Raw genomic sequence first — 17,482 nt, 5'->3', positions numbered from 1 at the left:
CCCCACCCTGTCTGAGCCTCCTGGGCTAAACCAGGATCTTTTCAGGGCCCTGAGAAGCCAAAGTTGGCTGCCTCCTGCTGGCAGGGAGCTCTTTCAGGCTTCTGGTTCCACTACTAACGCAGGGGGAGTGAGAAATGAGGAAAGTGGATTATGCACAGAGGCAGTCCACACTGCCATCTCCACACCTCATTGGGGAAGGAGAGGATGGCTTACATATGGGGGGGAGGGAGGTATTATGATAACCAATAATTCATAACTGTTGATAAGTGTCAGAAAAGTATTTACTCACATTCATTCCCTGAAAGTCACATTCTCCATGTGTTCTCATTTGTCTTTCAACGATGGCATCAGTCAGGTGGATTCAGCAAAAACTACCAAGGTTTTAGCCAAATGCTGCAGAGGGAGAGAGTTTCATTTAACTTCATTTTTCCAGCCAGGGCTGGCTCCAAAGCGAGTTTTTGGTTTGCTACATGCAAAGCAAATTCCCAGAGGTTTCTGAGACTGCCGAGATCTGATACAAGATGACTGCTCCCACCCACCCACCCACTAATAAGACAGAAAGCCATCCTATTTTTGGTAACAATTAAAGAGCCTCCCCGTGCAAGCGGAACGCTGTTTATTTTCTGTTACATCACTTCACTTTGCCTTTGAAGGCTGGTCTGTGCTCAGTGTTCTCGTGGTGATGCAAGTCGGCTCTCTCCTCCAGCCGTTGGGTCCCTCCCATCACACAGCACCTCACAGGTCTCTTCCCGGAGCAGCGCATTGCTGGAGCGAAGAGCAGCTCACGAATCAGCTGCAGGTCCCCGGTTTGAAAAGCAGAGATACAGAGAGGCAAAGGAAAAGGGTGGACTCCTGTGTGACCTGGTCTCAGAGCAAGACAATCACCAGCTGAATTCCAGAAGCCCTGTTCATGTTTGGGGATATTTTTTCGACTGCATGGAATCAGAGAGAAGCCAAAGGATGGGAAATGCCTGCATCCCCCTGAAAAGAATCGCTTATTTCCTATGTCTCTTATCTGCGCTTTTGCTGACTGAGGGGAAGAAACCAGCGAAGCCAAAATGCCCTGCCGTGTGTACTTGTACCAAAGATAATGCTTTATGTGAGAATGCCAGATCTATTCCACGCACCGTTCCTCCTGATGTTATCTCATTGTAAGGCCCGTAAGCATTTTGATATCTAATTTACGATTTAAAAATTCCAGCCGATGTATTTGGGGCTTTTTGTATGTATCGGTAGGAGGGCATGGAGAGAGAAATTCCTCTTGCGTGCTTGGCCATTTGACAATGCTAACATTTTGCTGCATTTAGAAATTTTGATTTTTATTAGCTGCTATGGAACCTGCTTAGAGACCCCCCAACCCCTGAACATTATTGTGGGAAACCTGTAGCCGATTCATCTCTCCTACTTCATCTGGGAAGGAACAGTATCGTACTTCATAAAATAGTGTCAAAATAGTGACTGTTTTGCTAAACCGGATTAACATAAGGTTTGTTCTGTGTGTGTGTGTGTGTGTCTCTTTGTGTCTGTCTGTCTGTTTGTTTTTTGTTTGTTTTCTTTCAGATCCTTTGTGAGATCTGGTTTTACTGAAATCTCAGAAGGGAGTTTTTTATTCACACCATCGCTGCAGCTCTTGTGAGAAATATTTATATCATGACTATTTTTAATATAGCATATATTTGGATAAGCCCTCTAGTAAAGCGATCTCAATATTAATTTTGTCAAATGTGACTGTGTTTCTGGAAAGAAAAAGAATATCAGTAAAGTAAGAGGTAGCTGGGTTTGTTTGCGACTTGACATGGGCAGTGCAGGTTGTTTCTTGCAAGGGTAAATTTGCTAACCTGTAATGCTGTCTACTTTCATGGCTATTTATGAAGTTGTTGGAATGTTTGCAACAATGATCCCAGTTCCATGCCACTATTTTACTTTCATTTTTGACTTGGGAACTTTGCTTATTTCGCCCTGGAGTTTTTGAATTAGTCCATACAGAACCCTGCGTAACATATGCGCTCAAGATGTTGTCTCCCAGGGATCTGGGGCCGGCTGCTACCCTGTATGATTTACCATGTGGGGAAAAACAAATCTGGGTTCCTTCGAGGTAACTCCTTAATATATTAACTCTCGTGAGATTGTTTTCTAATCTCCTGTAATTTATAACTTACAAGGAGGGAAGGAAAATATTAATATAGGATAGTGCAAAGGATTAGTCTTTGCTGTATGTTTTGAGTTAGCCACGAGGGAACCACATATTCAGTCTATGTCTCAAAACAGTCAAAAAACAATATTCGACTAAGAAATCAGATTTCTCCACAGGCACAATGTCACATGTATAATTTGTTTGGACGTGTAATGTTGGGGCCATTGGAATGCTCGTCCTTAGAGCAGGACCACGTGAGGGTCAAGAGGTCCCCTGGTACTCAGGTATCAGGCAACAGACTAGGGTTGTAGTGACATGGGTCCAGGAGGAAATTTAGCCAATTGTCAATCAACTGAGTTTTGGCTATCTGAACTGCATGATTCAAGACCCAAATTTTTTGCTTGCTTGTTTTTTGTTTTCTTGCCTTAATTGGCCATCTTGGCTATTTTAAGTTATATATAGAGAGACAAACAGCATGATTTGAAATTGGAGAGACCTGTGTAAATCTAACCCCACTATTCATTAGAAACTAGACATGGAATCTTGTGCAAATGACTAAATCTCTCTGAGCCTCAGTCTCCTCATCTGTAAAATGGAGGTGATAATGCATTCAAGGAGTGTTACCAGAGATAATCAAGATTTAAGTAGATAAAATGCTTGGCATCAGGTATGAAAAATTGTTTACACATTTTACAAAAGGTGGAGGTTTAATTTTTTACATAAAGCTATAAAGCTAAAAAAAAAAAAAACCTCGGTTAAATCTGTTAATATATTGCTTTATCTATATGAAATCCCAAAACTGGTTTGTCTATGTCATTGATTCACAAACCCGATCAGGTGTTATGACATTATGTAACAATGTTGGCTAATGTCTTTCTACCAGCTAATGTCTTTGAGTGATACACAATTGAGTAGAATATTCTTAAGGGATTTACCTGATTGATGGCTAGTGGTGTGATTAGGGGAAGTGTTTACACATCAAACAGACCCAAAAAAGAGTCAGGCAAAGAGCACATGAAGAGGCAAAGTCTCCAGTGCTGGAATCCTTCCATAGCGTAAGAATTGGTTGTATCTGAAAACGCGATACATTGTGCTTCTGTTGTCCACTTGTTAGATAAATAAATGGCTCATTTAAAAAGCATCCTTTTGATGAGCTGAGGCACCTCCTTCCCCCCAGGATAGTTAAATAGATCAGTCCTTAAAACTCAAGAAGGGTCAGTCAACACATACTAATATTCCAACACTAAATAGACATTAGCTGTGACACAGAAAACCTGGATAGAGCAACCCCATCAGTCAGAACGCCCCTACTTTGTTTTTGCTGGAGGACCAGCCTCACAGGCACAGATGCCGGACAGTGTTATAGGAATAGTTACCGGCTGCTGCGGGGTAATGTGATTCCACGTATTTAGAATCACAGAGGGAAGCCAAGGAACTGGTTTTTAAATAGCCCACACCGAGTGTGTGCCATGCCCCTGTGTCCCATGCTCTGAGTTCCTATGGAACATTCCAGCCCTTATTTCTAAAAGCAGTTCAGGTTTCAGAAATAACAAAAGGGCGAGTGATTCTTGCCCAGTATGTCCTTACTTAACTCACATTGGGTAACCTCAACATGGCAGACTTGTGCCAGGGCAGAGCTTATGCAAAAATGTCAGGTGTCAAAGTTTGTCTCTGATCTCAGGACCCTGTTTCCTAAAGATTTTGCTCCCTATTCTTCCTGCCCAATGTTCTCTGCTTCCTGCTCCTCAGGAAAGGGTCTAATAAGCTGATTTTCACTGAGCAGGAAATAAATTCTAAGGCTCCAAATACGAATTGTGCCATAATCATAACATTGATGGGACTAGATGGTTCACAGACAGGAAGAGTTCTCCTATGGGGTAGGGCCATCCAGTGCCCTGAAAAACCCATGTGGGCTGCCAACTCCCCGTGGAACATGAAGACAAAGGGGCCTGAATTTGCCTTTGCATGACTTTTGCCATCAAACGAGGCCTGGATCACACCAGCCATTGCTTGTGTTTTGCAATGAATTCTAAAGCATTTGTGACTGTGGACTGACCTGTCATATCCTGTGAAGATGCAAACTTCAGACTCAGTTCTGCTTGATTGACACACAAACACAGTTGGTTTCTTGCTCTGTTTTTGAAAAGGGAAAAGAAATGACCCATTCCCATCATCCACGCTAACAATCTGATAATTTTGTTATGGCTTTTTCAGACCTTCTGCAGAAGCATGATGAGAAGTACTTTTTGAAATGTCAGCTCCGGGTAGTGAGGGAAACGGACGCAGTGCCTCCTTAAGTTGCATACCGTGTTTTTGGGGAAAAGATCCTGGTAGGCCATGGCTGGCAATGTGCATTGGAGAGCAAGAACAGCAAAAGCCCAGACTCTGTAGAGAGGAGAGAAAGAATAGAATTATCACCAAAAAAAAAAAGAAAGAAAATCATCAAATTAGTTGTACAAAACATTTTAAAAATGTCTTATTTACGGTTTTAAACAGCAACAATAACAAAACTTTGCCTAAGAAAATGCAATTTCATTCATGTTTTCCATAGGGCCAGTCATGAAGCATAACCAAGGAGAATGATTATTCACTTGGGTTTGATTTTAGCGGTGGAGAACAGTGCTTGGAGTGAATGCAATTTACAGAAATGTGTTTTCACACATTAAAGCCCTGTTCTTCTCAATTACAGACTGAAATCCCCAATGATAAAGGCTCATTCCAGAAGTAAAATTCTAACTGAAGAGTATAAAATGTGGCCACATTTCCATTCATTTATAAAATGTTTAATAAACTAAATCCCTCCAATTCTTATGAGAGTGCTATATGCAGGGAATAAATTACAGGGTTGATTTTAGTATCCTGCTATATATATAAGAATTCAGTGTGGTCAGAAAAAAATTCTATTTATTCCAATGAGATTTGATCTTGTTTGAAGCAATAGAATTGATTCTTGTGGGGGAGAAGATATCAAAAAAATCACTATTTCTTTTCTTAATCCACAATCGGCACACAAGTACATAGTCCATAAGAAGTAAAAAAACTAAATAAGGAAAAAGCAAATACCATGAACAAGGTAAATAATAAATCCATCCTTATTAAGTTTTTATCGTTTAGTCCTTCAAAATATTCTTTGTCTGGGAAAATATATCCATGGCCTATCTCTTCTTTGCAGTGATCAGCCCCCTTTCATCCTTAGGTTACAAGATTAAGAAAAATGTAGCACTCTTTTTTTTTATTTTTTTTAATGATTATTTGTTTTTGAGAAAGAGAGGGAGAGAGAGAGAGAGACAGAGCACAAGCAGGGGAGGGGCAGAGAGAGAGGGAGACACAGAATCCGAAGCAGGCACCAGGCTCTGAGCTGTCAGCACAGAGCCTGACACTGGGCTCAAACTCACCAGCCATGAGATCGTGACCTGGCTGGGCGCTTAATGACTGAGCCACCCGGGCACCCCATATGTAGCACTCTTTGATGAGTACTCAAGCCAGACCTAAAAGCTAAGAGGGCTTCTAGAGGAATTATTTGCTGGCTGTGGATGAGCCTGTTTTGGTTTATGCCCAGCTGATGCCCCTCCCCCCCACAATAGACCAAGAAGTAAAAATTTCAGCCAGCTAACTAGGTTGTTCTGTCTACAACTTGCCTAAGGACCATAGATCTGATTTTGAGCTTTTTAATTAATTAATTGTCGTGACTGCAAGCTGACCCTGTACAACCAATGTTTTCTATGAAAGTGTATTTCATCCTTTCAATTATTCAAGCAAGAAACTTAGGAGTTACCTGCCCCTTATCCCTCACTGTCCACTTCCAACCAGACAAGTCCTCTCTCAAACAGGATGAGAACCTGCCACCTCTTCTTCACCCCAGGGTCATGGCCCTGAATGAGGCTGCAATTCACCCTTCAGGCCACTGTGGGAGTTTGTGCACTGGGTGCCTGTTTAACCCTCCTCCATTAGTGTTACTTTCCTGAAACACAGATCTCATCAAGTCACACTTGTGCTTGGAAATGTTTAATGTTTCCCTAGAAACAGAGAAAGACTGAACATCTGAATTGGTATTAATAGAATTTGGCTATTGGTCCAGGGTCATCTCTCATAATATTGACACCACACATACACACACACACCCACACACACACACATTCTCTCTCCCTTGGCTCCATTTATACCAGACTGAAGTACCTCATTCCCTGACCTCTATTTTCTCAAGCTCTATAGATTTTACAGATGTCTCTCGTTCTTCCTGTCACTTACTAGAGTTCTTTGTGCTTGTATCTGCCCCATGTCTCTGGACATCATGGAGGGTTATCAATAGCCAAGGTCCTACAAAAGAGCCCAGATGTTGTAAGTCTGGACTAAGCATGTTATTTGTTGGATTCAATCCATATTTCCACAGATTTTATGCTTAATACTCTTGCTTTCCTATCAGTAGATAGTCACATCCTTTTTCATGTTCGGTGTACCCTATCAGATTTCACATGAGCTAATTGTGTGGAGAGCTAGAAAGTGAACTGAACCAAAAAAGAAAAAAAAGTGAAGAGATTTTCTTCAGCCTCAGAATAAAGGTGTTGTTCACCGACTCAGTTCCCTCCTTTTTTAAAAAAAAATTTTTTTAATGTTTATTTATTTTTGAGAGAGACAGAGACAGAGCACTAGCGGGGGAGGAGCAGAGAGAGAGGGAGACACAGAATCTGAAACAGGCTCCAGGCTCTGAGCTGTCAGCACAGAGCCCAACGCGGAGCTTGAACTCACAAACTGCGAGATCATAACCTGAGCTGAGGCCAAAGCTCAACCAACTGAGCCACCCAGGTACCCTCTCAGTTCCCTCCTGCATACTGGCACCTTAAGTTGGGAATCGTCCCCCTTCCCTAGGAACCAAGGACTATTCCTACAAAGAGAGTAATGGTTGGGTGATATTCTCTCAAGCCAAAGAGAAGCTCCCCAATCTGTCCTAGGGACCCAGGTTGACCTAGAAAGTGTGGGATAGAACACAATGTGGGGAGCCCCTGGCTCTGAGGTTCAGGTTACTGGAGGACTTCTACCCTCCTCCCTCCTGAAGACCTAGATATAGACTAAATTTGAGTGGGTCAGGCAGAGAGTCTAGTCAAGAAACTACCTTGCTTTTGGGACCAGAACAAAATAGTGGAAGGCAGACTGCGAGGCATGGCCACATCCTCTTCCCCAGGAGAGGCCAGGGCCAGTAGAAGTTTACCTGGAGACCCCGTCCTCCCTGTTCCCTGCCTCTTCACTTTCTTTATGCTTCCCCCACCCCCCCCCCCAGCCCGTCTCTTCACACCTACTCCTGGGCTGTCCCAATCCTCTCTTCTGTGTCAGGTGTGTTATTTGTACATAAAAATTATACTTTAAAAAAAAAAGGAAAGGAAAAAAGCATGGTGTTATGATGTTAAACTTCACCAGAGATTTCCAGTATACCAGAACGTAAAAGGCAAAGCTTTCAAAGCCTTTCCTGAGACGCACTGCCTGAGTCTCTTCTGTCCCACTTGGACTTCTACTAGGCCTTTGACATGTAAGAAATCAAATATTTCTCCCAGGTTCTCTATTGATTCTGGAGGTCAACTAGCTTCTCTCTTATGAAGGGTAAAATTCCCCTGTCCAACAAGACATCCAAAGGGAAATGTTGCTTAAGCTTAAAGAGTATGAAGATGAAAAAAAAAAATTCATTAACATAGGGTAATTTCCTTTTTGACTTATTTATATTTGCTTAGCTAAAAGTATTTATTCATTGCATCGTGGCAAGCAGTAACAAAATGAAAGCAAAAAGCTTCCCATTTCATAAACACATTTTTGGATTCTGCTATGCAACAGGCATAGCATTGGACTTTGTTAGGGACACAGAGATGAGTGTCACCTCCCTCCCTGACCTGATATGGCAGCTCTCAGTTAACAGAGATCCCTAATAAGGTAAATTATAATTGCCTGATTTTGAATGTATCATAATGTAGTCTCTTTTTTAAACAATTTTATCGTAAACTAGTCTTTAAAAAAATTTTTTAATGTTTATTTATTTTTGAGAGAGAGAGAGAGAGAGAGAGAGAGAGACAGTACATGAGCAGGGGAGGGGCAGAGAGAGAGGGAGACACAGAATCAGAAGCAGGCTCCAGGCTCCGAGCTGTCAGCACAGAGCCTGATGCAGGACATGAACTCACGAACCATGAGATGATCTGACCCATGAGATCAGGACCTGAGCCAAAGTTGGATGCTCAACTGACTGAGCCACCCGGGTGCCCCTATTGTAAGCCAGTCTTGATTGGCTTTCTCATTTTGTTCAAAATGATATCCAGTTGATTGGTGATGATGGTGACTTGTGCCAACTGTTGAGATATAGGCTACAGAATGATTGAAGGGGCTTTGTGGTGACAGCTGTGATATCCAAATGGCTAACCCTGGAGAGCTGGCAATGTGGCAAGTAGCAAAGAACACAGGTTTTATGGTGAAATAAACATGGGTTCGGTTTCCACTCTGTTGCTTAGTAGTTCTATGAGTTGGGGCAAGTTTTATCAAGCCTCATTATCTGCATCTGCAAAATGGGGACTAATCATAGATTGCACAGGATTACAGTAAAGATTAAATGAAGCAATAAAGCAAAAAAAATTTTCATTCAAAAATGAAAAATAAAGTACTTGGCACTGTGCCTGTAAGTCAATATTAAATGTTAGCTTTTATTATAGTTTTTGAAAATCACTTTAGTATATATGGGGCTGAAGCGAGCACTGAAAATCACTTTAATTTGACTGACCACAACATTAGATTAGCATCCGATTGTATGGGCTGGGTTTGCTTAGGATCCTAGATTCAAAATTTTGTTGTTCTACGCGTAGGTCTCCATCAGAACCTGCTAAGAAATCTTTCCTTCAAATACTTCTGACAGAAAACATGAACTATTTACCTTTCTTGGGGTCAGGGACAGAGAGGAAGCAGAATGCTGTCACTTCCTCCTCATGAAAAAAATGCACCACATTTTGTAAAACATGATTTTGTTCAAAATAATGAACACTGACCAGTATTCAGATGAGTGGTTCTGTGACAGGATAGAAAGAAGTCTGCTCTAGAAGACATTTGTTTCCATCCAGTTCAGCCATTAATGAGCTTTCTGAACTTGGGTTGGTCACAAAATGTCCATGGGCCTCAGATTTTATATGTAGAGAATACCAGAGATAGACCAATTATGGTTCTCAAACTCAACTGCCAGCGGGGGTTGGGTGGTAGCATAAATAAAGGAATCAGCTGGGTATAAGACCTTAGGGCCTGGTAGTGACTGGGGTAAACCAGAGAAGACATGCCTTGCCTAAAAATGACATCCTCTGCTCCAACTGATTATTGCTGATGAGAATATGGTACATGAACATGGGGTCATATTTTCCTTATTTTCAGGAAAAGGCAAAAATCTGGAAGCAGATTTTTTTTTAATTTTTTTTAATGTTTATTTATTTTTGAGACAGAGAGAGACAGAGCATGAATGGGGGAGGGGCAGAGAGAGAGGGAGACACAGAATCAGAAGCAGGCTCCAGGCTCTGAGCCATCAGCCCAGAGCCTGACGCGGGGCTCAAACTCACGAACCGTGAGATCGTGACCTGAGCTGAAGTAGGACGCTCAACCGACTGAGCCGCCCAGGCGCCCCTGGAAGCAGATTTTTTTAAAGGATAAACACCAAATAAAATGTAAGTTGACATTTTGAAACCTTTACATTCAATTAACTAAGGCGTCTTCCTGGCTTAAAACAATTCTATTGTATTCTGTTCTATTCTACAAATAGAGTTACTTTAAATTATAATATAGAAAGTGGTCTTGTTAAAGAAATGGACAAAATTTATTGTATCAGTTCTAACAAACCAGTAAATTGGATTGTTAAATGAAAGAGCCTCATAATATGGAATTGACTATTATAGAATCATTATTAAAATAATAATGTAGTTCTCAATTTCTCATGGTGGCTGATGATAAAACAATATTTCACTATCCCTCCCATGGGCAGGGACTAGAAAGGAATTGTGCCTGTTTGCATGGCGAGATGGCAAGTGTTTGCCTGTGTCAGGTGTGATTAAAAAGCAACGAACCTTTAAAAAAAATAAACAGACAAGAATTTGTATGTACAAATAACTCTGGAGTTGCAGCGAATTCCTGTGGAAGGTCATAGATTCCTCCCTTCTATGCTTCCATGGCAAAGCATTTCTAGGTCCTTCTCTGAGAATTGTCTTTGCTGCCACTTTACAAGCCATGCAGTAAAACCAGGCAGTCTTTTTAGGGGGTTTTTGTCATTTTTGAATCGCCTGATGCTAAGCACTTTATAGATTCTCTCTCTCTCTCTCTCTCTCTCTCTCTCTTTCTCTCTTTTCTTTAACTTCATCATCACAATAACCCTATGAGGGCGTATGATTACCTCCATTCCACAGAGGAAGCACTGAGTCCTAGAAGGGTTTTAGGTAACCTCCTCAATGTCTCACCCTTCCTAAGTGGCACATCTGGGGTTTAAACCCATGTCCTCACTTTTAATTACTTTCGTCTACTTCCTCTTGAACATGAATCACCGGGCTTGACTTTGCACAGTTCTGTTCCCAAAATCCAACCCCCTCTCAAAGGGTCAACCTTTGCCATTAATGAGGGTATTCAGGGGAATGTGTCCTGATTCCTGGACACAATTAATGAGAAGGAGTTTCAAAAGCCCTTTGAAAGAGTGGCAGCATTACTGGCAAGAACATTTCGTTTCCCTAGGATTCAACTCTCATTTGTATGTGTAAGCTCTGGTCTCCTTACTTGAAAAAAAGAGAGAGAGGAAAAAAATAGTAAATGAAAAAGGACTTATATACTTTAAAGTTATGCCTTAGACCAGTATTTTCTAAACCTGTGTCCTGTGGAACAACTGTCCTGAAAGAAATGCGTCTGTGCTCAAATAAATTTGGGAAACTGCACTTTTTACCCCCACCTTGACTATTCACAGGCACTTGGGCTTAGAAAAGCCTCTGGAATTATTTCATGTCATTTCACTTTTCTTAACATCTCATAGGATATTGGGAATCTATGCCTTTGGTATGCATATTATTTATTAGATTAATTATTTGTACCCCACCTTCTTTTAGAAAGCCTTGCTAGCAGTGCTTAGGCAGATACAAAGAATTCCATCTTGGAGGATACATGAAACCATTTATCTCCATATAAGGCCTAACTCAGACCATCTTGTTAGTGTGGATTCATCAGGTGTGAGATCTGGGAGGACGCCTCCCTGCCACACTGTCCACCTGGTCAAGCAGCTTGGCACACACAGCTTCTCTGGCACCTCCCAGTGGGTGCTCCATCTTCCTGAAGAAGTAGATTACCACTTGCAGCATGTTAAAGGAAAATGCCCCTGAACTTAAATCTACACTCTCACCGTTTTTGTCTGGAGCAGGTTCCATCACAGCTATTTCCCAAATGGCTAATCCAACATTTCTGTGGGTATGTTCCGTGGAATATTCGTTTTACATAAAGCTCAGTGATAAAAGGGTCCCATGATCAATAAAATTGGGAAATTGCATATTTCATTCCCTTTTGAAGAGTCTCTGTTTAAGGATAGAAAGATCCGTGTAATTAAGATTATCTTCAATTATCTTCACTTACTCACTTTTCCCAGACTTATTTGGATTATTGTTGTTGTTGTTGTTCATGTACAATCTCTCAACCCTATAAAGCCTCATATTTCAGGGAATATACTCAGGGAACAACTGGGCAAGGCTGTTCCAGATTTGTAGCAGATAAGTGGGCAGATCTGATGGGATTAAAAAGAGGAAGCGTGGCCTTGCCTATGACCATTACCAGTCTAAGCACAGAATCCCAGCTCTGCCAGTTACAGGCTTCAAATTACTTTACCTCTCTCACTTTGGTTTTTCTTTATATTTTAAGAGGAGAATATAAAACCTAAATTAAGTGTTCATTTTAAGATTAAAATGAGTTAATAGATGGCAAGCTGCTGAAGATGAGGCTTGTCACAGAATAGGCTTAAAATTTAAGTCCCTTCTCCTTGGTGCTTCAAGACCAGGGCAATACACGCTGAATTTACACACAACATCAGGAGGATGGGCTGTTGACTAGTAATGCCAACTCCTAGAAAGGAAAAGTTTGACTATCCTGGGATGAGAGGTAATAGACTATAAAAGCAATGAGGTAGATCCATGCTCTAATCTTTGCTAGTATGCATGCCAAGAATATTCCCAAGGGAATCCCTGCAACTCTAACACCTACATTCTAATCCTGGCCCTGCCACTGATAAAAGATGTATGTGACCTTAGGTAAATCACTTAACTTATGGAGACCTGTTTTCTCACCTTAAGAAAGAGGAATTGGGGGCACCTGGGTGGCTCAGTTGGTTAAGTATCCAACTTCTGCTCAGGTCATGATCTCACAGTTCGTGAGTTCAAGCCCTGCATCGGACTTTCTGCTGTCAACACAGTGCCCACTTTGGATCCTCTGTCTCCCTCTCTGTGCCTCTCCCCCCTCTCAAAAATAAATAAACATTAAAAAAAAAAAAAGGAGGACGTAAACTACATATCTCTCTGGAGTGCCCCTCACCTCCCGCCAGATTTACATGAAGCTAAAGTAGGGTTGTTTCCTATCAATCCAGATGAAGAGGTGGTGGTCTACTTAAGTGTCAGCTGAATTGCACTGAAAATGTTTTGCAGGGATGAGAGACCAAAAAAAACCCCAAAACCAAAAAACTGTGACATAATGTGCTCATGTGTGATGCTTCCCATTTTAATGCTTTCCTGTCTTAAAAACATATTTTTAAATATTCAAGTGTAAATTATTCACATGGCACATGCACTTAGAATATGTGCATTTAACTAAGGTGAATCATCAGCCTATCATTAATTATCATTCAACCAGCCCTATTCTTTTAGATAAAGGAGAATATTAGTAACTGAAGGGGCTGAATCATTTAAGCACAGTGAGCTCTAAACAAGTTGGCAAGCTTTCCAGCTATGCCCTTAAATCTTCTAGCAGCTTATAGCCTGTGTGGCTTGATCTCTCATTTACCTATATATGCATATATAACACATGTTGCATATGTGCCTGGAATTGTGCGTTTTTGTGTCACACACACTACCCATGGCTGGTTAATTCCTTGGACGATGCCCATAACAGTTCTCTTGGACAGGTGACAATCTCACTAGACCTCAGTTTCCCTAGCAGTAAAACTAAGGTTCTTCACTATATCTAACGGCTCTTCCAGATCTGATGTTTTATGTCTATGCTCTTTGATTATTCTCTGGCAGAAGCATTGGAGACATGCTCACGTACATTCTCTCATGTAATTCTTAGAATCTTCCGGGAAGTCTTTTGGTTATCATAATTCTGATCTTGACAGATGATGAAACAGATTCACCTACTTTATGTATCGTGTACATCATAAGTGACAATTACAAGCTTCGAAACCAGATTCTCTAGTCTATATCTGATTAATGCCATCTCCAAGTGAAAGTACTGGCTGATCACTCTTTTCTTCTTCATGCAGAGTAGTCCTTACTGAGGGGAGATTATATGGGAGAGCCCTCCTAAATCATCTCCATCGTCCCCCCCCCCCCGCCCCCGCCCCAAATAGCCAGAAGAATCTGCTCTGGCCTAGAAGACACAACGCAGGCCACTCGTGTGTGAATGACAATTCTAATGGTAATCGAGATATCACAAGTGACTAGAGGGAATTTGAAGTAGTAGGTATCATTAGAGTCAGGGGATGCTGGCACATGGCCAGATCAGCAGTCTGGTTGGAGACTAGGGGAGATTTTCTCAGCAGGATTACTCCTCCTATTCAGCTATCTGCAGCTCCCCATGCAGAGCCCAGTCCTACTCTTCCATGAATGAAGCCCACAATGCTACAAGCATAGATTCATATATATTTGAAGCTGGAAACAACCTAAAATACCTTGTCTTGCCCCCTCATTTGACAACACAGCCAGGAGAAGTCTCAAGGCCACACGGAGTATTTATGGTTAATTCTGGGAATTAAGAGCCAGTCTTCCTGATTCCCTCTTCACTGTGCTCCTCCTGCGGTCCCTGGAGAGGTGAGGAACCAGGGCAGGAAACCATTTCAGCGGCCCATTAGTCTTGGCATCAACACATGTGCCCGCCCAGTCCTTTTGCTCTTGTGGACTTCCATCTCCAGCCTCTTGGCTGGACATTGGGCAGCCTGAAACTTGACCTTCTTCCAGTGTAGCTAGATCCTAATTCTCTGATCTTCTGCTCATTTCTTTACTTCTCTGTTGTTACCTCGGTTTCCCTCAGGACTCTGAGCTCCGCGCTGACCCTGTCACCCACCTTTTTGTTCCTTTGAATTAAATGCTCTGGTCCTAGCTTTTGAATTCAACCAGGAACCCCCTAACAATTTTATGGCCTTGGTGTTAATTTATTGCTTGCGAAGACATGCGACCCCCACACACACCCCCTCCTGCCATCTAAGCAGTTGGATGTAGGCACCAGAGGGAGGAACTGGAGCTTGAGGCTAGCAGATACTTTTCAGATACCATCCTCTGTTCCCACTGCGATATTAACAATAAAATCATGAAAGCTTTTTTAAAAAACCTATCATTGATAGGGAATTTTAAGAATATTATTCTAAATGCTTGAGGCAATCAAATATGCAATTTGAAAAGATTATTACCGGGGGGTGGGAGGCAGGGGAGGGTGGGTGATGGGTATTGAGGAGGGCACCTTTTGGGATGAGCACTGGGTGTTGTATGGAAACCAATTTGACAATAAAGTTCATATATTGAAAAAATAAATAAAGTGCTCTTCTCCAAGGTCAGAGCATTCTTGATGGTGATGTGATATGTGTTATCAATAAAAAGTATATATTTCATTTTAAAAAAAAGATTATTACCTATCAAAGCTTACTGGATGCTTTACTCAGAAGTAAAGTCATATTTCTAAATAGTTTCATTTTATTTTATTTTTTTTATTTTTTTTTTTAAATTTTTTATCGTTTATTTATTTTTGAGACAGAGAGAAACAGAGCATGAACGGGGGAGGGGCAGAGAGAGAGGGAGACACAGAATCGGAAGCAGGCTCCAGGCTCTGAGCCATCAGCCCAGAGCCCGACGCGGGGCTCGAACTCACGGAACGTGAGATCGTGACCTGAGCTGAAGTCGGACGCTTAACCGACTGAGCCACCCAGACGCCCCCTAAATAGTTTCATTTTAAATCAGAAAGAATAAACACATATGAATTGAGCACTAAGCTAAATATCCTAAGGAAAACAAGAGAAAATAAATAATAATTAGACAAAATAATAAACTAGAAAGCAATTGGAATAATAAATAAATCCAACATTTGATTCTTGGGAAACCAATAACATAGCAGACCTTTGAAGGAAGCAACACTCACAAATGGAGACAGCATTAATTATTCAATAAAAGGTTTTGAGTAAGTTTGGGTAAGTATTTAGGAAAGAATCAAGGCAGTATCTCACCTCATATTATACATAAAAGTAAGTCCCAAATGGATCAAGGAGTCAAATGTTTAAAAAAAAATTTTTTAAGGGGGTAGATGTAGGTAATAGTTCATTGATCTTTATGTAGGAAAGAACATTTTAAGAATAAAAGCAAAGAAAGAATATGTACCATATGTATGCATATCAATATCTTTGGGTAGTATGATTATGTAATCTTTAGTTTTTCCTTTAAGCATTTCTGTGTTTTGCAGAATTTCTACAATGAGCATATAGTGTTCATAAGCAGAATACACCAAACTGCATTCAAAAGTTTTAAAGTCTTTACTTGAAAAAAAAATACAGGTTTAAAAGGTTTTAATATCACTTTGAGACTACTCACATTAATTAGTTCCTTTAAAAAGGGGATTATTGTTTCATTGTATTTCTTAAATCCTTATGAGCCAAACAGTGTTGTTATGGTTGTCTGCCAGAATGTAGCTATTAAGTCATTATGTGACCCTATACTGACAGGCTACCAGGTGTGTCAATACCAGGGCACTGGACAAGGAGTCTTGGGCCTCATGACCTTAAGCAAAGCTTTTCACAGCCCTCTGATCCTCAGTTTCCTCTTGTCAAACAGATATTAATATCTCCTCTACCACTTTCACAGAGTTTTTCCAAAGACCAAATAAGATAATCCAGCAAGAATCTATGAAATATAGGCTATTATGAAGGCAACAACCATCATTTAAAGAATGAGCTATTGCCTGCCTGGAATTAACAGTTGGTATGTACAGTCTTCCTAAATCTCCTTCTTGTAAGGAAACATACACTCCCTTGGTTGCAGACAGGAAATAAAGTCCTCCTCATTCCTCCTACAGTCCCCTTTCTTACTGAATTCATGAGGGTGATGACTAAGAGATATAAGTGCATTACCTTTGGGGGCAAGGTCAGATCGGTCAACACACATCCCTGTGTGCACCTCTACCAAAACTCTAGGGGGAAATGCCTGATGTTTTCCTTCCCTAAGAATAGAGGAAGTGGCAGAGACCTCACAGGTTCCCATAGGACCAGAGGTGAAGAGCAAATTCTAGACTATCTCCACACCAACCCACAGGATGGCTGCTTGGCAAGCCTATGGGGTCTAGATCTCTGATTTGTGCCTCAGAGTATCAAGTTCATTCAGATGGTACATTGGTCCCCACCAACCCTTCTATGATGCTGCTTTTGTGAGCATGGTTGTCAAATCTGAGTCATATTATTGCAGAGTCTTACTACATGTAGTTATGGGGACAGGACCATCCACAGCACCTCTATGTCCCAGAGCCACTGCTCCAACTAGACTTGCTACAAGGAGCGAACTGCTCTCTCAGCCACCACAGGTAAAGAGGGGGTAGTGTAAGTGACCTGGAAGGGAAGCGTACCATATGCAGCCCAGGCTGCATATAAGAGTCACCTAAGGAGCTTTTAAACATCCTCACGACCAGGCCACACCCCAAGTGTAGAATTTAACTAGAACCCCTCAGGGTAAGAACCAGTTACCACCATATTTTTAAAGCTTCTCAGGTCTTTCCAAGTGCAACCAAGATTAAGAAGCTGTGGCTTAGGATCTAACACAGACCTAGGCATCTCCCCTGCTTCAACATTCACACAACCTTCCCTTTGCAAGGCCTCCTCCACATTCTGCTCTCTCGTAAGTGTGCCTGGCTCATACTTTGCCTGCCAGGGAGCTAACTCAACCCTGAGGCATCCTTTCTCCTTCAGCTCCTCTGCTGGCTGGCTCCATCTCTGTTTGCTGATTCCAAATACCCAGGAAGGGACTTATCTTTAGCCTAATTTGCCTTTTGAACCAGGGTATTTGGCCCTTGGGAGGCTGACTGACCCCAGGATCAGCTATTCTGGATAAAGACATGAGTCCTAGCCCTAGTAATCTGTGGAAA

At 41.5% G+C, this 17,482-nt stretch overlaps 1 protein-coding gene across 4 annotated transcripts in view; it reads left to right on the top strand.

Moving 5' to 3' along the window:
* Window positions 1–576: 576 nt before the first annotated feature.
* LGI1 (leucine rich glioma inactivated 1) overlaps window positions 577–17,482 on the top strand; it is a 39,017-nt gene continuing 22,111 nt past the window's right edge. The window contains exons 1-2 of one of the 4 annotated variants that reach the window (XM_078434607.2): window positions 579–1,151; window positions 1,561–1,632. In XM_078434607.2, the coding sequence (XP_078290733.1) occupies window positions 937–1,151; window positions 1,561–1,632 (287 nt within the window). In that variant the 5' untranslated portion in view covers window positions 579–936. Of the gene's footprint in view, window positions 1,152–1,560; window positions 1,633–17,482 lie in introns of all 4 variants that reach the window. The other 3 variants (XM_060641993.3, XM_060641996.3, XM_060641995.3) reach the window with 3 other exon arrangements.

Source organism: Panthera onca, chromosome D2, assembly GCF_046562875.1.
Source record: "Panthera onca isolate mPanOnc1 chromosome D2, mPanOnc1 haplotype 2, whole genome shotgun sequence".
In the NCBI taxonomy this organism is placed as follows: Eukaryota; Metazoa; Chordata; class Mammalia; order Carnivora; family Felidae; genus Panthera; species Panthera onca.
The sequence above is the reverse complement of the archived record's forward strand: the minus strand, read 5'-3'. Positions and strand labels throughout refer to the sequence as shown.